Source organism: Sparus aurata, chromosome 16, assembly GCF_900880675.1.
Source record: "Sparus aurata chromosome 16, fSpaAur1.1, whole genome shotgun sequence".
Lineage (NCBI taxonomy): Eukaryota > Metazoa > Chordata > Actinopteri > Spariformes > Sparidae > Sparus > Sparus aurata.
The window spans coordinates 26,953,153-26,970,473 of NC_044202.1; the positions used below are offsets into that span (position 1 = coordinate 26,953,153).

Sequence of the window (17,321 nt, forward strand, 5' to 3'; positions counted from 1 at the left end):
CCCCTCCTGAACTGCCTTTGCAAGCTCTGCTTGTATTTTTGCAACTATGGCTGTCCTAGGGGCTCAACTGAAGGTGGCAACTGTATAGTTGTGACATCACAACCTCAAGGCTTGTTTAAGGCCAAAATTATGAACATGGGCGGTGTGCATTTTAATTTTGATTGAGCATTTTTATGCTCATAGTATTTGTATAGCACCTAGACCTGCATTATCATCAAAAATAAAGACATGGAAATCTCACTTTCTACAATATGGGACCCTCGAGTGATCTTTAAGCATATTCTTAATAGAAACCTTGAAGCCATCACAGTGCAGTAAATTATGTTTCTTCATTCACAGTTGCACATTGTTTAACAGTCCAGTAAATGTTTATGTTGCACTATACAGCACATTCTGTAGGTAACACATATCATGACTGTATATATCACTACGCTGACAGAGATTTCCGTGGCCCTGGTAGTCCCCCTGGATGAGAAGGAGGGAGATCAGTTCAGTCGAGTGCCTGGTAGAGGCTGTCCTCCTGTGTCCATCCCCCTTGGGTAGTCCTCCTGTACAACCAGAGGGAGGGAGGGAGTCATTCATCTCATTCACATTGTCTGTTACTGTTTAATCACATCACAAAGAGAAAATATGTAATTAGCTATCTAGCATGCTATTTCCTAAGTGTATGTTCAGTGGTGTTAATGGGTTGTGGCTGTGGTTTTCTCATGGTTGATTTGTAAAAAACAGCCAGCGTCAGATATTACGCGGCAGATTGTGAGCCGTTGCCTGGCCGGTAAACACAATGGCACCTCGGCTGATGCAGCTGCAGAGTTTCTGGGCTTGTTAGGTTGCCCTGTTGCTGCTCTGCCACCTAGCCTGTCTGCTCCACCTCAGGTAAAGTAGACATGCTGGTTGAAGAGCGGCTTTGAAAGATGAATGACCATGACGGAAGCAGCAGAAGAGTGGGGGAAAGGCCGAAGATGTTGGTGTGCATTATCCATAATAATGCAGTTCAGAAAGAATGGAAGGATGCAACATCCAAATCACAGAAGCTGCAAGTGTTTGAGGTAAAATGTGTGGTGGAAACAGCATTACAATGTACTGTAGAGCTGTACAGATGCCCTGAGCCTACAAATACTGTTCTCCAGATGTAAGAGAACACATTTGTTTGGTACAGACCCCAACAAATGCCTCATCATGGTGATGCATACAGTTTCTCATTTCAGTGCAATTGAAAATTGTTTTTTTTTTAAAGATTTTTTTCTGGCATAGACACCTTTATTAAGTAGTAGACAGAGGAAATACGGGAGAGAGAGAGGGGGATGTGAGATGTGACAAGCAGCAAAGGACCTCCGGTCAGAATCAAACCGGGCTCAGCTGCGTATATGGCATGCGCTTTAGCCACTCGACCACCTGCACGCCCCGCTATTGAAAATTATAATGCAATTGAGCTTTTTTAATATGTGGGCTTCAGGTCAAATATCTGTCTGGTGTAACTGCCAACAGCTCATAAACATTTGATGTGTGAAGTTGGGCGACAACTGCACTGGTGTGGGCATTACATGTGACCCCAGGTTACAAGTGAAAAAGTAAGATTAGATTAGACCTGTGCAAAATCTTATTCTGAAAACTAGACATATGTTCACCTGTCAGATACAGTAAAAAGTAAGCAGTGAACATTATTGTAAGTACAGCATAAAGTAGAAAAACTCAAGTAAGGAAGGCTACAGTGCAACAGGTAGGTTACTAAGTCAATAAGTATGTGTACTTTGTCACTTCCACCACTGAATGCTATACAGTACATGATCACCAGAGTGCACTGTGCAGCATCAGTTTTCATGGCCTACCCGACATCAGAAGCGACAGTCGATCATTAAATACATTTCAAATCGGAAGGTTTCTTTCGGAAATAGCAACACTGTAAATTCCACTAATTAACGGTTCTGCATGACGCAACATGTGGTATTTACCTTGTACTTTTCAAAACTTAAAATAGACAATATTTTCTCACCACGGCAGGAAAAGAGTTATAGTTCGTATTACATGGCGCACTACGGTGTACTTTTAACTAAACTGTCTTCACAACCACACAGCGACACAATACCGCAAAAAAGACCTGCGTGTATGTGTGTGTGTGTGTGTGTGTGTGTTTCAGAGAGAGGGGAGGGGCGAGCGTTAGTAAAAGCTGGACGCTCAAGCAGTACCACTCACTGTGCGAAACAGACTCGAGAGGAAACATTTACGCACCGGGATAATGGACATTAATTCTGTGCGCTTCATGTTTCACATTATTTGAGAAGAATTTTTTCACTCAAACATTTAGTAAAATGTGGACAATTCCGAAGCCAAAATATAGACGTGGTTTCTGCGCCGAGGGAGAGATTGCGGTGAACATTGGCGGAGTCCGAGCGGTGCTTTTCGGGGATGTTTTGAACCGCTATCCGGAGAGCAGACTAGCAGAGCTGTTGAACTGCTCAACTCAGAATCCCGAACGTATCTCGTCGCTCTGTGATGACTTCGATCCCGGCAGAAGGGAGTTTTACTTTGACCGAGATCCTGATGCCTTTAAGTGCATCATCGACGTTTACTACTTTGATGAAATCCACATAAAACGCGGCATTTGTCCTATCTGTTTCATCAAGGAGATGGAGTTTTGGAAAATAGATCAGAATGTTTTGGATGAATGCTGCAAAACGTACCTAAGTGAGAAGGAGGAGGAGCTGAATGAGATTGCCATCAAAGTCAAAGTTATTCTGGAAGATCTAGTTGTGGATCAGTGCATTACGCGCCGCCAAAGGTGCCAGAGGTACCTTTGGAAACTGATGGAGAAGCCGGGATCCTCGCTGCCGGCGCGCACCATCGCCATCGTATCTTTCTTTTCTATTTTGGTGTCGGCGTTGGTGATGTGTGTGGGTACCATCCCGGAGCTCCAGGTGACGGACGCTGAGGGAAAACTGGTGGAGCACCCCACCCTGGAGGCGATCGAGTCTGCCTGCATGTTATGGTTCACCGCGGAGTACCTATTGCGTCTCGCCTCCTCTCCAAACAAGCTGCACTTTGCGCTCTCCTTCATGAACATCGTAGACTTCATGGCCATCATGCCTTTCTACGTGGTCCTTTCCCTCAACTACCTTGGCAACTCATCCATGATGGAGCTGGCTAATGTCCAACAGGCTGTCCAGGCGCTCCGAATCATGCGTATCGCGCGTATTTTCAAGCTTGCGCGGCACTCCTCCGGGCTGCAGACTCTGACTTACGCGCTCAAAAAGAGTCTCAAAGAGCTGGGTCTGCTCCTCATGTACATGGGCGTGGGGATCTTTGTCTTCTCAGCGCTGGCCTACACCATGGAGCAAAGCCACCCGGAGACTCTTTTCAGGAGCATCCCGCAGTCTTTCTGGTGGGCCATCATCACCATGACCACAGTGGGTTATGGAGACATCTATCCAAAAACCACTCTCGGCAAGTGCAACGCAGCCGTCAGTTTTCTCTGTGGGGTGATAGCTATCGCCTTGCCCATCCACCCCATCATAAACAACTTTGTGGTCTTTTATAATAAACAGAAAGTATTGGATACTGCGGCGAAGCATGAGGTGGAGCTGATGGAGCTGAAATCTGGCAGGGAAGCGCGCAAAATTAAGCAGCAATTAAACTGAGACTGTTTACGACACTACCAGGACGTTTAGCGGCAGATCATTTTTGTAAGAAATATGAAGATCAGAAAGTCACTTGTCCAAATCTCATGAGCCAAAACAAAATCAAAACATAAAACTCAAGTTAATTTACAAAATTCAGTATGTCATTAGACTGGAATCCTATACCCGCCAATTAAAGAAAAAATAAAATAAAAGTTAGCCTTGATTAAAAAACAAAAACAAACACATAATATGAGACTTGTGACAATTTATGAGAAACTATGAGAAAGAATGTCATAACTGTGATATGTTGACTTAACTCCCTAACCTGATCATTATGAATGTTTTAATCTCATTCTTATGACTTAATTTAATAGACATTAGTTTTTAGCTGGTACTTGACTTTCTATTTCAATTGATTCAATTAATTCTGGCTTTAATCTCATAATTTAGATTTTTTAAAATCTCATATTTATTATTTTAATCATATGATTTTGACTTTTTAATTCAGTCCAATTAATGTTTTTTTTTTTTTTTTTTATTGTGACTATAATATAATCATTTTGATCTTTTTCTAAATCTGTTAGTAACATTTCACCATTGAGATGTTTCTTTTCATAAAGCTTATTATACATATTCTTTTTTCTTGTCTTTGACTGGCGGAAATGGGGTTCGATAACAAACCCTAGATGTGGCCACAGTTTTTATACCTGTGGCCACATCTGGAAAGCTCCATGCACATGCAATACACCTGTACATTGCACCATAACAGAGATGTTGTCTTTACACAGCTGTGTTGTTAATTTTGCCAATTTGACTGTGCTACCTGCCACTTATTCCATGGTGCAAAGGTCTAGTTGACATAAAGTTTGTTGTTATTATAGAATTAAAATGTGTGCATGAAAAAAAGTTGTACATAGTTGTGCATAGAGAATAATTAAAGCATCTCGTGTAACCTGCTAAGTCAAGGACAACTTAGAAACTTGAGTCCAAATTTCCAGACTGATAATAATAAAAAGAACAACACAAAATAACAAGTAAATGGGTTTGTATATAATATTATCAGGTTTCAATATTTAGCTGGGAAATATATCATGTAGGGGTGTGGATTTATAGCATTTTAAGCAATGCCTTTAATTAGAAAGGCTAAAATATGATAACAACTGAGTCATAAATTGCATCTTGTGTGTGAATAATTCCTTTAATCAGATTAGTTTTCAGCTTACTGTAGAGGAATATGTTGTGTTAAGACAGCTGTCAAAAGTATGTATCCTGTGTGTCCAGCTATCCCCACACTAGCTAATGTGTAGATGCGATTATTAATGGCCCTGGGACAGATGACAGACAGTGAAAGATGGTGTTAACTTAAGGCAATCACACTTTTAAAGACTCCATGGCTGTGAGAACACATTCTTTCATGACACCTTAAAAAACAAAATAAGGGGGCTTTATTAAAATTAGTTCCCGTGTATAAATCCGTAGTCCGGGGTACGTATCACCTGACCACAAATTAACAACTTGTGACTACTGACGACGCCATCCTTTCTCCAACAATACAAATATTCAGTTATATTAATGTGTATGTGTGTTTAGTTTTCATTTTATTGTAGATTATCATGTCTATTTAAGAAATTGGATTAAAACCAAAGATTTGTCTTCCCCCCCAATCAATAATTGCTTTTCTTTTCTTTTTTATGCATGCAAGTCATGTGACCACAACACAAATTTTCACAAACTGTTTTTCAAATCTGTTCATGCAGAGATCCACAGTTTGAGTGTTGGGTCATTTAAAATGGAACACAGAAGACGTAGGTTTTGTCCATAATGCACTCACTCATCTAAAGATATAGAGTTAAACAGTGGTGAAGGAAGGACTCAGATCGCTTAAATTAGATACATTATACTGCTTTAAATATATATCCCATTACAAGTAAAAGTTATAAATTGAAAGTGCAAGTAAAAATATTATTAGCAAAAATGTTTTAAACATACAAAAATAGTTTTCAACAGGTTAGTCCATCGATGAGATGGATTTATGATTGAATGATTATGATGATTTAGAAATCCTTTTCAGCCTATAACCAAATGAATACACTACAAAGACAAGATATTTCATGTTCAAACTGATAAACTTTGTTTGTTTGCAAATATTCACTCATTTTGAATTTGATGTCTGCAGCATGTTCTAAAAAAGCTGGGACAGGGGCAACAAAAGCTCAAAAAACACCTGTTTGGAACATTCCTCAGGCGAACCGGTTAATTGAAAACAGAGTGAGTGCCATGAAAGACTCAGTCGTTCACAAGATAGGATGGGGCAAGGTTCACCACTTTGTGAACAACTGTGTGAGCAAATTGTCCAACAGTTAAGACCAACGTTTCTCAGCACACAATTGCAAGGGATTAAGGGATTTTATCATCTACAGTCCATAATATCATCTGAGCAAGACAATAAACATTTCTAGACTTAGGTGATTCCTGTCTCTTAAATCCTGCAGATACACACTTGCATTACACCAGCTAGTTAATCAAAGGGGTCTAGACCTGGTTTGATCACTATGTTAAATGTGTGACCCCCCCTCCCCGTTCACACTCTCCAAAGAGCAGACCCGCATTTGCATGCCTTTTGTTGTCTTATTTTTTTTTTTAACCTTTTTTCTTACTGTATAAAATGCTGCAGTTTTATTTGCTCTGGGTCCACTCTCAGGCTCAGATCTGCTCTGTGCCTGTCAGGTTACCAGTATTCTTTAAATAAACACATCACAGCAGCAAGCTACTCAACAGGACTTGAATGATTTCTTTAACACATCAAAAGATTCCGAGAATCTGGAGAAATTGGTGCATGTAAGCGTCAAGGCCCCTCAACATTGAACACCTGTGACCCTCAGGCGGCACATCATTCTGTAAAAGACATTACCATGGGCTCGGGAACACTAGCACAGTTCATTGCTACATCTGCAGGTGCAAGTTAAAACTCTACCATGCAAAGCAAAAGCCATATATCAACAACACCCAGAACTGTGCTGGTTTCTCTGGGCTCAAGCTTATCTGAGACAGAATGACGCAAAGTGGAAAAGTGTTCTGTAGTCTGACAAGTTCATATTTCAAATTGTTTTTGGAGAACATGAATGTCGTGTCCTCTGGGCCAAAGAGGAAACGACCATTCAGATTATTATCAGAGCAAAGTTCCAAAGCCAGCATCTGTGATGGTATGGGGGTGTCTTAGTGCCCATGGCATAATGGGTAACTTGCACATCTGTGAAGGCACCATTAATGCTGAACGGTACATACAGGTTTCGGAGCAATATGTGCTGCCATCCAAGTAGCGTCTTTTCAGGGACGTCTCTGCTTATTTCAGCAAGACAATGCTGAGCCACATTCTGCACGTGTTACAACAGCCTGGCTCCGTAGCAAAATAGTGCGGGTACTAGACTGGTCTGCCTGCAGTCCAGACCTGTCACCCATTGAAAATGTGTGGAACATTATGAACGATAATAGAGCCCTGGACTGTTGAGCAACTGAAGTCATACGTCAAGCAAGAATGGGAAAGAATTCCACCTACAAAGGTTCAACAATTAGTGTCCTCAGTTCCCAACTGTTGTCAAAAGAAAGCTTTTTTGGAACGTGTTGCAGGCATCAAACTCAAAATGAGTGAATAATTGCAAAAAAAAACCCAAAAAAGTTTAGCAGTTTGAACATGAAATATCTTGTCTTTGTAGTGTATTCAATTGAATATAAGTTGAAATGGATTTGCAAATCATTGTATTCTGTTTTTATTTACATTTTAAACAACGTCCCAAATTCATTGGATTTGGGGTTTGTACAATAACAGAAATGTAGTGAAGCAGAAAGGTACTCAAGTTAAAGGTGAAATATACAACAACAGTCGCTGCCAATAGATATGAGATATATATATATATGTATCCTAGACTACATCAAATGCATAAACCCCGCCATCAGTTGGGGATGCATTTCGGTCATTTTGCTAACAAGGGGATGGAATCCCCTATCATCACCCCTTAAATGTTCTGTTGTTTACTTTACTTAATCTTCACATTGCAAATATTTTTTCCTGCTATAATAATGTACAAAATATCAGATATTTAAAAGTACCTCAAATATTTCCTTAAGTTGAACTTGAATAATGCACGTAGCTACCATGCAGTTTGTTAGGACAAAAAAGATACAACTTCGAGCGAATTTGCAGAAGTACAGAAGTAAGTCTGCCTGCCTGTGTTCAGTCCTGCACAGTATGCTGCCTCCAAGGTACCACAGACATCACTTTATTGTTCCTTCCTGCAGCCATCTTGTATAGAATTGACACACAAAAGAAGACAGAAAATGTTCCCCTGTGACAGAGTTGTGTCATAAACCAGGCATGGGTCCCTGTTTGCTCTACAGCAGGTGAATGCTGATTCTATGGGCTGTGTTTCTGTGTGTGTAGATACATTTCTCATTTTGTCTGTGTCTCCATCTTCATGTTACCATCTAAGTTTCTGCATTTATCTGTGCTTGTGCATCGCCTGTGACACAATCTGAGGCAGCAGCCTGTGAGAAACTGCCGTCCCAAGCGGGAAAACACTTCAAAGTAAGGCTATACACACCCACACACATTGAATGCTCAAAAACACTCACCACCCCGTCTCCTCCACTAATACCACCACCCCACCCACTGTTTACTCATTGGGTCTCTCCTTCGTCCTGCCTCCACCTCCTTGTCCTCCGTCTAAGATGATCTGTCAGCTTCTCTGGCTTAGAGAGCAGCGATCAGACACACTGATGTGTAGAGCATTAGTGCCCTCACGTTTTGCTGATGTTTAATGATGCCAAAAACATTACTCTAATAGCTTCGTGTTTTAAAAGAAAAGTGGGATGCACTCTAAAGGTAAAAGTAGAAGAAACACATGACTGACATTGACTTCAATCAAATACAGCACTTATTATGCATTAGCAATCATTACAGTTGACTCAGTCTCACTCCTGTTTAGCATGGACACACACAGGTTGTAATTATATGTTGCTGACCAGAGTCTATAATGACCTTGAAGCGAAAGACAAACTGATTTCCTATTGAACTGTGTGTTGTTGAGCGAACATCTATGTTATTTATTTCTTTGGCTCTCCTGCAACGTTTAATCCATGGTAACCTGTAAACAATCGCATCAAAGACGTAAGAGCCACCTTGTCAATAGCTGGCCTCCCCCATCATGCTTTGATGCTTCACAAGAGAGGTCTCCCACGATCCTGAAAGTCCCAGAGCACACTTATGTCTGCAGGAGGATTTGATGGTAAATAGCTTTTGATTGAAGAAAGGTTTAATACTGATCATAAGTCATTTTTAATAAGCTCCCACTGGTCATAGTAGTAATGTGTAGGTGGTTGGTTAGGTTAGTGTTAAGGTAGCTAAAGTTTCACACTATGCTTTAGTTTTCTTCTGGGTTTCTTTAGATATGAGCACTGATACAGCAGCACTGTAGCCACCACATAAGACAGTGACACTTCTCAAGTTGCAACAACAACATGTGATCACAGTGGGGAAGAAAAATCCGGGAATATTCACCAATCTCTATCGAACACAATGCTCAGGGGAAGCAAGTATTCCATTTTACTCACTTAAGTAAAATTGAAAAAGAGGTTGTGCTTTGTGTAGGCCTACATTTTAACACAAAGATCCAACAGAGCTTCTCCAACAATTTATCAGTGGCAATCACAGATGGATCACCAGCATTAAACATAGGGTATACTTAATCAGGTTCTCACTGACATAAATGAACAAACATGGCATTTAGCAAATATTCTCTACTTGTATATCCATTTTCCAAACTGCTTAACTGGTAATTTCCTTTCAAATTTAACTATACCTTTGCCTCCATTAAGGATCAAAATGCTTTTCATCATTAAGCTGGCAAAAGATTGGGCCCGCAGGTAGTCAAGTGGTTAGAGCGCATGCCATGAACGCAGTGGACCCCAGTTGGAATCCGGCTGGAGGGGCTGTACTGTATGTCACACCCCCCATCTCTCTCCCCTTTACGATCTATCCACTGTCAAATAAAGGTGTTGATGCCACACACACAAAAAAAAAATCTTTAAACTGGCAAAAGACACATAATTTGCTTTAATGTATCATTATGTAGTAAGTGTTGTTAGCAACTTGTAATGGATGTGGATTATATGACACCATTGGTGTAAATTTTTTTTCATACGAACTTACTAGCGTTAATTATGCTATTTTGTCTGTCACTGAGCACGAAAGCTCCTTGGAAAAATGATGCTGACCAGCAATTTAGTAAGGCTTGTCGCTGGGCACCGTTAATATTCGCTTAAATGCCTCCATTATAGACAAAATTAGTAAAGAAGCTATTGTTTGTCCTTTGTGGTAGGTGCACTGCAGAACTGATGTTCTCTTTTTCCACTTTCAGTTAGGACAAATGTTAATGTTACTTTAATATAAAATCAGCAACGGTGATATGGGCTTGTAGGTGCAGTGGTCTAATTTTACTGCAGTAACATATGGGTTGATATCCACATTAAGCTAAAACTTTTCATCACACTCGATTGGTCAACTTATAACCAAAAACAGACTACCCTCATTTAAATGAATGGGAAGACCTGCGTTTTTTTCGCCGCACCTCCAGATTTTGGTCTGAATCAAGCCACAGAGCCCCACTGTCACCAGAACAGCTCCCAACCAGGGCCCCAGGAAGGCTGAGGCCAACCTAGAACTTGAACACTCAGCCAAGTTGAACTGCACATATTTAGCAACTTATTAATAGTAGTAAATGCTCATGTACTTTTGTAACTAGCTAGAGAAACCATCACAGATTATATCTGTAAGAATTTAAATATTAAAATGTCTTCTCAGTCTTGTCGTGAACACAGCACTGTTTGGCAGTGGACTCTTACATCCCAGATGTCAGACCTTCTAACCAGAATGTAAATATGCAAGCAGTGTGTCATCCATCTTTGGGTGAATCAAACCCCAACTTATCAGATTCAAAGTCACAAGTAGTTGTAACATAAACCCCTTTGCATTCTTGTGTAATTTCAAAAAAGTCCAGGCAGCAGATCCCTCTAAGTAAAACAACTCAACTCATTGCAGTCAAATGACTAAACCTCAAATCCTTTCTTTAATGTCATGCTGAACATGATGGTAACATGTTCTGCTCTGCTTTTCTTTCTTTCTCAAAAAAGCATAATTTCCTCTCACTAGCAGTGGTCTTCTGTTGTCATGGTTCCAGTCTTTGAATAACAGCCTGGCTCTCATTATTCAATCTCAACTCATCCTTTTTGCTTTTAGACTGAACTTTTAGACTAAACTTCCACATTAAATGCACTCTGCAGTTCATAGTAGAAGATTTAACAGAGCTACATGGTGGTATTTTTTCCCGAAAATGTTATGCAAGTCACAAGAATGAATCATTTCAGATATTTTTGGGGTGTTGCTGAGTAAGTAGGGGTGGGAAAAATAATCGATTCTTAGATTAATCGCAATTCGGACGTGGATGATTCTGAATCGATTCACAAATGTCAAAAATCGATTTTCTACATGTTAACTGACAGCGTAATGTTGACGGAAAGCAAAAGGCGTAACTCGGTAGTGCAGAATGCAGCGCCCAGACGGTCGACCCGTGCACACAACAAAAAACATGGGAAAGTTGTTTCACCTGCTGCAGCTCGAGAGCAGCGCGGAGACCGCTGTTGGCTGTTGGCTGTTGGCTGTTACCTGTTAGCTGTTGCGTTGAGTGCGCAGCATCCCGGCTAATTTGTGACACCTGTAACTATTTCTGTCATTTCGCACTGCGTTCAAATGGTTTATTAAAGCCATCGTTCCCAGCCGCATACATCGTTATTAAGCTGAATCCAAGTCGATGGGAACACTGTACAGCCCGCACAGTATGTTGAAATCCAGCCCGAGCTCAGCGTGAGGTCAGTCAGCTGTGGCAAAGTGTGAGACGTCCAGATCAACCTGTGATACAAACACCTGTATCAACCATCGACCAGCTGCAGCTGTATTAATGTACTACATGTATGCTGCTACAGGAACACTTTTCCTTTTGGTTCTTTGCAAAGCAGCATGTTTGCTAGCAAATGTAACCTTCCAGTTGACTTGCCACATTTCTTTCATTTGTTTTATTCATCAAATATATTGGAAGTAAATTAAATATGGCTCATATTATCATATTATCACATCATTATTAATTATTAAATCATGCATGGATGAAATGTACATTAAAAAAATGCTGCATCGAGATGCATCGAGAATTGGTTTAGAATCGAATCATTGACCTCTGAATTTGAATCGAATGATGAAAATACGGAAGTTGTATTAATTGAAATTTGATCAAGTCCCCATGTAATAAGATGTCATAGACTCAGCTTTGCACGGCGTATGGATTACAGCAGGTAATATAGGCCTATGTTTGCTCAACCCAATACAGAAAAAGTCCAGCTGTTTTTTTAGACCTAGTTATGTGTAAATTTTACATATTATATGCATTCAGACTGTCTAAAGCCCTGTGTGAAAAATGTAATAAAAGTTGAACACGGCTCATCGGCCTGGGCTTAATGTCATCCAGCAGGGTGCTGAGGTAGCCAATCAAATACATACAATTAAACATTCCTGGTAGAAGGATGTGAATGCTGTATTTCTGTTTCATTGCTATGAAAGATTAATTAATGTTACCAAAAAATAACTTAAAAAACCCTCCATTCTCATAAATGTGTGGCACATGTAGGTTGGTTTGCTTTAACTCTGCTGTCCAGTTCATTCAAACCAACCTAGATGGGGTTTAAGTCTGGAGACTGTGCTGGCCACTCCATGTTTTTAGGCTTCCCATCTTATTCTTTTTTCCTAAGGTACTTCTGATATAGCTTGGACTTATGTTTTGGATCATTATCTTTCTGTAGGATGAACCTCTGACCAACTAGGCACATACCAGAGGGTACTGCATGGGGCTGCAGAATGCTGTGGTAGCCATTTTGGTTCAGGGTGCATCTCACTCTGTACAAACACAGCACTTATTATGCATTAGCAATCATAAAAGTTGACTCAGTCTCATCCTGTTTAGCATGGACACACACAGGTTGAACTCTGTCTTTGAAAGTTGCTTGTTCACACAGAGCCTAGCAGTGGATCAACTAGTTCAGCTTTAATGTCAGAGTCGATCAAACAGTGTAGCTTGCTATCACAGTGGATCAAAGAGTGCAATTTTGATGTCAAACAGAACAAAAAAACAACTGTGAAGTCAAAGTGGATAAACAGTGCAACTTTGATATCACAGTGGATCAAACAGAGAGGCATTGATGTCACAGTGGAATCGTCATAACTAACTGTGATGTCACAGTGGAACCATCATAACCAACCGTGATGTCACAGCAGATCAAACAGTGCAGCTTTGATGTCACTGTGGAACAGTCATAACTAACTGTGATGTCACAGTGGAACAATCATGACCAACTGTGATGTCGCAGTGGAACAATCATGACCAACTTTGATGTCACAGTGGATAAAAGAGAGCAGCTTTGATGTCACAGTGGAACAATGATAACCAACTGTGGTGTCACAGTGGATCAGAGAATGCAGCTTTGATGTCACACTGAAAAAATTATAACCAACTGTGATGTCACAGTGGATCAAACAGTGCAGCTTTGGTGTCACAATCGAACAATCATTACCAACTGTGATGTCACAGTGGATCAAACAGTTCAGCTTTGATGTCAAAGTCCATCAAACAGTGCAGTTTTGATTTGAGGAACAATCTTAATCAACTGTGAGGTCACAGTGAGACCAGTGCAGCTTTAACGTAACAGTGGATCAAACTGTGGATCAAATTGGGCAGCTTTGATGTCACAGTGGAACAATCATAACCAACAGTAATGTAACAGTGGATCAAACAGAGCACCTTTGATGTAACAGTGGATCAATCATAACTACTGTGATGTCACAGTGGATCATACCGAGCAGCTTTGGTGTCATAGTGGATCAAACAGTGCAGCTTTATGTCACAGTGGAACAGTCATAACCAACTGTAATGTCACAGTGGATTAAACAGAGCTCCTTTGATGTAAAAGTTTAACAGTCAAAATTACTGTGATGTCACAGTGGATTACACTATGCAGCTTTATGTCACAGTGTACCAATCATAACCAACTGTGATTTCACAGTGGAACAATCATTACCAACGGTGATGTCACAGTGAATGAAACAGTGCAGCTTTGATGTAACACTGGAACAATCACAACCAACTGTGATGTCACAGTTGAACAATCATACCCAACTGTGTTTACACAATTGATCAAACACAGCATCTTTGATGTTACAGTGGAACATTTACAGCCAAATGTGAAGTTACAGCGGATCAAACAGAGCACCTTTGATGTAACAGTGGAACAATCACAACCAACTGTGATGTCACAATGGATCAACCAGTGCAGCTTTAACATCACGGTGGATCAAACTGTGGATCAAATTGTGCAGCTTTGATGTCAGAGTGGAACAATCATAACCACATGTTATCTCACATTTGATCAAACAGAGCATCTTTGATGTCACGGTGGAACATTTATAGCTCATAGATGTCAATGCGGATGAAAGAGTCCCGCTTTGATGTAACAGTTTATCAAACAGTGCAGCTCTGATGTCACAGTCGAACACACATAACCAACTTTGAAGTCACAGTGAAAAAATAAAGCAGCTTGATGTGACAGAGGAACATATATTTTTACATTCATATATTAATATTTATATATATATATTAATATTTGCGTCCATACGGATCCACTGAAAACGACCGAAAACGCTGTAGTTCATATTCCAGGCCTATAGGTGGCGCTTGACATTCACCAAAAATGGAGAAGAAGAGACGGGGCATGCGCATAAAGCTTGCACGCTGTAACCAGACAGACAGTAGATGGAGAAGCCAATAATACCCAACTGCAGCCACTGCGACCCCCGAAGCCACTACAAACCACGCCCCATACAAACCACGCCCCTACAAACTACGCCTACGTGTTGCTACGGTGGCCGGGAAGGACGATTAAACTCACAGCAGCAAATGCAAGCAGTCGAAGAAGAAGAAGAAGAAGAAGAAGAAGAAGAAGAAGAAGAAGAAGAAGAATGCAGCCAAGACAAGACGGCAATGCCAGTTCAGGTGAGACACATTTATATTATTTTTAAGTTCCCGGTTAGGTGGTGTAAACATTGAACACTTAATGTTATTTTAACCGTACGTTCGCAAACCACAGTTGTCAGCAGCGCCTGTAGGCAGACAAGATGGAGATGCCATTTCAGCTTAGGTCGTTTACATTTTGGGAAGATGTTGACGTTTAATTTAATGTTTGAGACGTCTTTTGCCAGGCAGAAAGAGCATTAATGACTGTTTTTCAAAGACTCCGGACTATTTGTAAAAAAAAAAAACACATTTCGTCAAACCGATACGCTGAAAATGTGCCTAAGCAAACCCATTTTGTGTCGTCTTTTACGTTATGAAAATCAGATTAATGACTGAGCAAGGGATGATAACAGAAGTATTGAGGGAACACGGCACGTAGACGCAGAATATTGTCATTTAACTCAACATATCAATGTGTTATTTTGACACACAAAAACATTAAAAAATAGGGTCATGTTTTATATCACTTCAAATAACTGTACTGGCTAGAGATTTATTAACGGTGACGTTTAAGTGCATGTCAGAAAGTGACATACAAATACATTTATTGCAAAAATGACAGATGTATTCTTGAATCCATTTAAATTGTTCATGTTTGATTTGTTTATTGTAAAAAGCAGAAAGTTTGTACATTTTGTCAATAAACCTAATTTGCAATGGGGGTGCGATAATTTTAAGTGCAAATGTCAATCCTCCCTGGATCTCCATAAAACAAACTGACACAATTATGGTTTGCTTTCTTCAGAGTCCACAGGACACCGACCACATGTACAGTAAGAGGCCTTACAGCTTTCCACCCAGAGAGCATGTTAATGTGAGTGAAGATTATCACAAGAGAACAACATATCCAGTGTTCACAGCTGTGCACTAAGTCATGACTTTGTGTGTCTTGATTAAGGACTATAATGACAGCATGGACTAACATGATGTGGTCACCACAACCAGAGACGTTGGGATCCTGAGTGAAGACGCATCTTTCGACAGGCTTGTGGTAAGGACATGCAAAGGATCAACAAACAACAAATCTTATTTGTTATACTTAACCAGAATAATTACGTTTAACATCTGAATGCTGTTTGATCAAATTTTAGGAAAGGGCTCAGCAAGCTGAACACCATAGAAAAGTCACTAGTGACCTTCATGTAACGTTCATCACTCAGGATAACGGTCTACTGCAACATCTTGAAGTGAGTTTGAAAATGGAATTTAAGTCACATAGTGTAACTAATTTTGGTCAAAATATGTTAAATGAATGATTTAAGTGAAACATTTTCTGTTAGCCTAGTGTTCGTACATTTATTTTGAGCATTCTCCTAAGAAATATATATATTTACAGGCGGTCATCGCATGAAAAGTTACATCCTCATGGGCAACATCAAAGGGCAGGGTGATCATTTTCTTTGTGGAGGATGAGCAGCTTGACAGAGAGCTGGGCTTCTTGACAAGCCTGGTTGAAGCACAGACAACCAGATGTCACAATCACGTGGCATTTGTTATGGATGTGCTTCTGCCAGAGGTAAATTATGAAACTTTTGTATTTATTATATTAACATATTTTGTATAATTGTTATTATTGTCAGTCTTTAACTTATGGTTAATATCTTGTTAACTGCAACATGACAGACAACTTAAATGTCTAAATGAAAGATGTCCTTTTGTTCACCTCACGACACAGGCAACAGTCCACGCCCTTTCAGCTGTCCATGCATTTTCCATTGACAGAGCGACAGAAGTGTATAAATGTGGACTGCAGTATGACTTGAGGTATGCTACATACATAAGGAGAGTGCTAATACCTGTAAGTATTGTTTTTTACCTTGTTTATGACATCCTTTCCGTGTGAATTTCCTTTTACTAATCGCTATTTTCTTCCATTTTGTCTCATCAGTGAAAAACGGCTGTTGGCTCATTACATGACAAACAACATGAGCAAGGAGGCTCTACAGCAACTAGAAACATATGCTGAAAAACTCAGAAGAGCTCTGGACACTGAGGAGTTTTTGAAGACGCTTTAGTATTTATGTAGGGTGAATTAAAAAATAGTCTGTGAAATGATAATGTTTTATTTTATTTCCAATAAAAGTTGTTGCTGGCTAATTCATTTGTCTCAACTTTTGTGTTTTGAGGTACATATTTTAAAGACCTGTGTATGGTCATATTTATGAATACATAAATACATTTCATTCAGGAACACTCTGGTCATTGCTTAAATCATTTATTGCGACAAATGATATACAGTTAGACTTGGCGTTGAAGGCTCCGCTCCGGGAGCTCCCCGGAATTGACAAACAGCATGCTAGGTTGATCTGGGGAGCACAATGCATACCCCCCCCGGGATGGAGTCAAAGCAGCTAGATAAATTGGGCTCCGTTTTAGACTCAGAATGAGCAGGTGGAGGCTGGGGTGGTGGTGGTGGCAAGCTTGCATAGAACTAAACGGACGCAGCCATGCATCCCAGGGAGGTCATGCTACCTTAGTGTGCCTGGCTATGTGTTGCAGCAGCTTGCTGCAGACCTCTAGAACTAAACGGACGCAGCCA

At 40.2% G+C, this 17,321-nt stretch overlaps 2 protein-coding genes across 7 annotated transcripts; both read left to right on the forward strand.

Annotated features, from left to right (window-relative positions):
• The first annotated feature begins 2,199 nt into the window (after positions 1 to 2,199).
• Positions 2,200 to 6,283, forward strand: kcnf1b (potassium voltage-gated channel, subfamily F, member 1b). The gene has a single exon (XM_030443103.1). It carries the CDS (start codon positions 2,310 to 2,312, stop codon positions 3,633 to 3,635), a length of 1,326 nt encoding a protein of 441 aa, XP_030298963.1. The 5' UTR covers positions 2,200 to 2,309; the 3' UTR covers positions 3,636 to 6,283.
• Positions 6,284 to 14,373: 8,090 nt separating this feature from the next.
• On the forward strand, positions 14,374 to 16,883 carry LOC115597298 (transcriptional regulator Myc-A-like). 6 transcript variants are annotated; one of them, XR_003987062.1, is made up of 7 exons: positions 14,378 to 14,761; positions 15,528 to 15,555; positions 15,681 to 15,773; positions 15,874 to 15,969; positions 16,119 to 16,298; positions 16,458 to 16,546; positions 16,671 to 16,883. XR_003987062.1 is itself a non-coding variant. In XM_030443104.1 (2 exons), the coding sequence occupies exons 1-2, from the start codon at positions 14,522 to 14,524 to the stop codon at positions 15,651 to 15,653; spliced, it is 366 nt and encodes a 121-aa protein (XP_030298964.1). In that variant the 5' UTR covers positions 14,374 to 14,521; the 3' UTR covers positions 15,654 to 16,112. The 6 variants fall into 6 exon arrangements, 1 of the variants encoding a protein (XP_030298964.1); XR_003987061.1 differs by having other exon boundaries at positions 14,379 to 14,761; positions 15,528 to 15,596; positions 16,458 to 16,580; XR_003987060.1 differs by having other exon boundaries at positions 14,381 to 14,761; positions 15,528 to 15,596.
• The last annotated feature ends 438 nt before the right edge of the window (positions 16,884 to 17,321 follow it).

Coding starts and splice junctions, on each gene's coding strand:
- LOC115597298 (XM_030443104.1), top strand. CDS start 14,522: ATGGAGAAGCCAATAATACCCAACTGCAGCCACTGCGACCCCCGAAGC. Junction 14,762..15,527: donor AGACGGCAATGCCAGTTCAG/GTGAGACACATT, acceptor TGCTTTCTTCAG/AGTCCACAGGACACCGACCA.
- kcnf1b (XM_030443103.1), top strand. CDS start 2,310: ATGTGGACAATTCCGAAGCCAAAATATAGACGTGGTTTCTGCGCCGAG.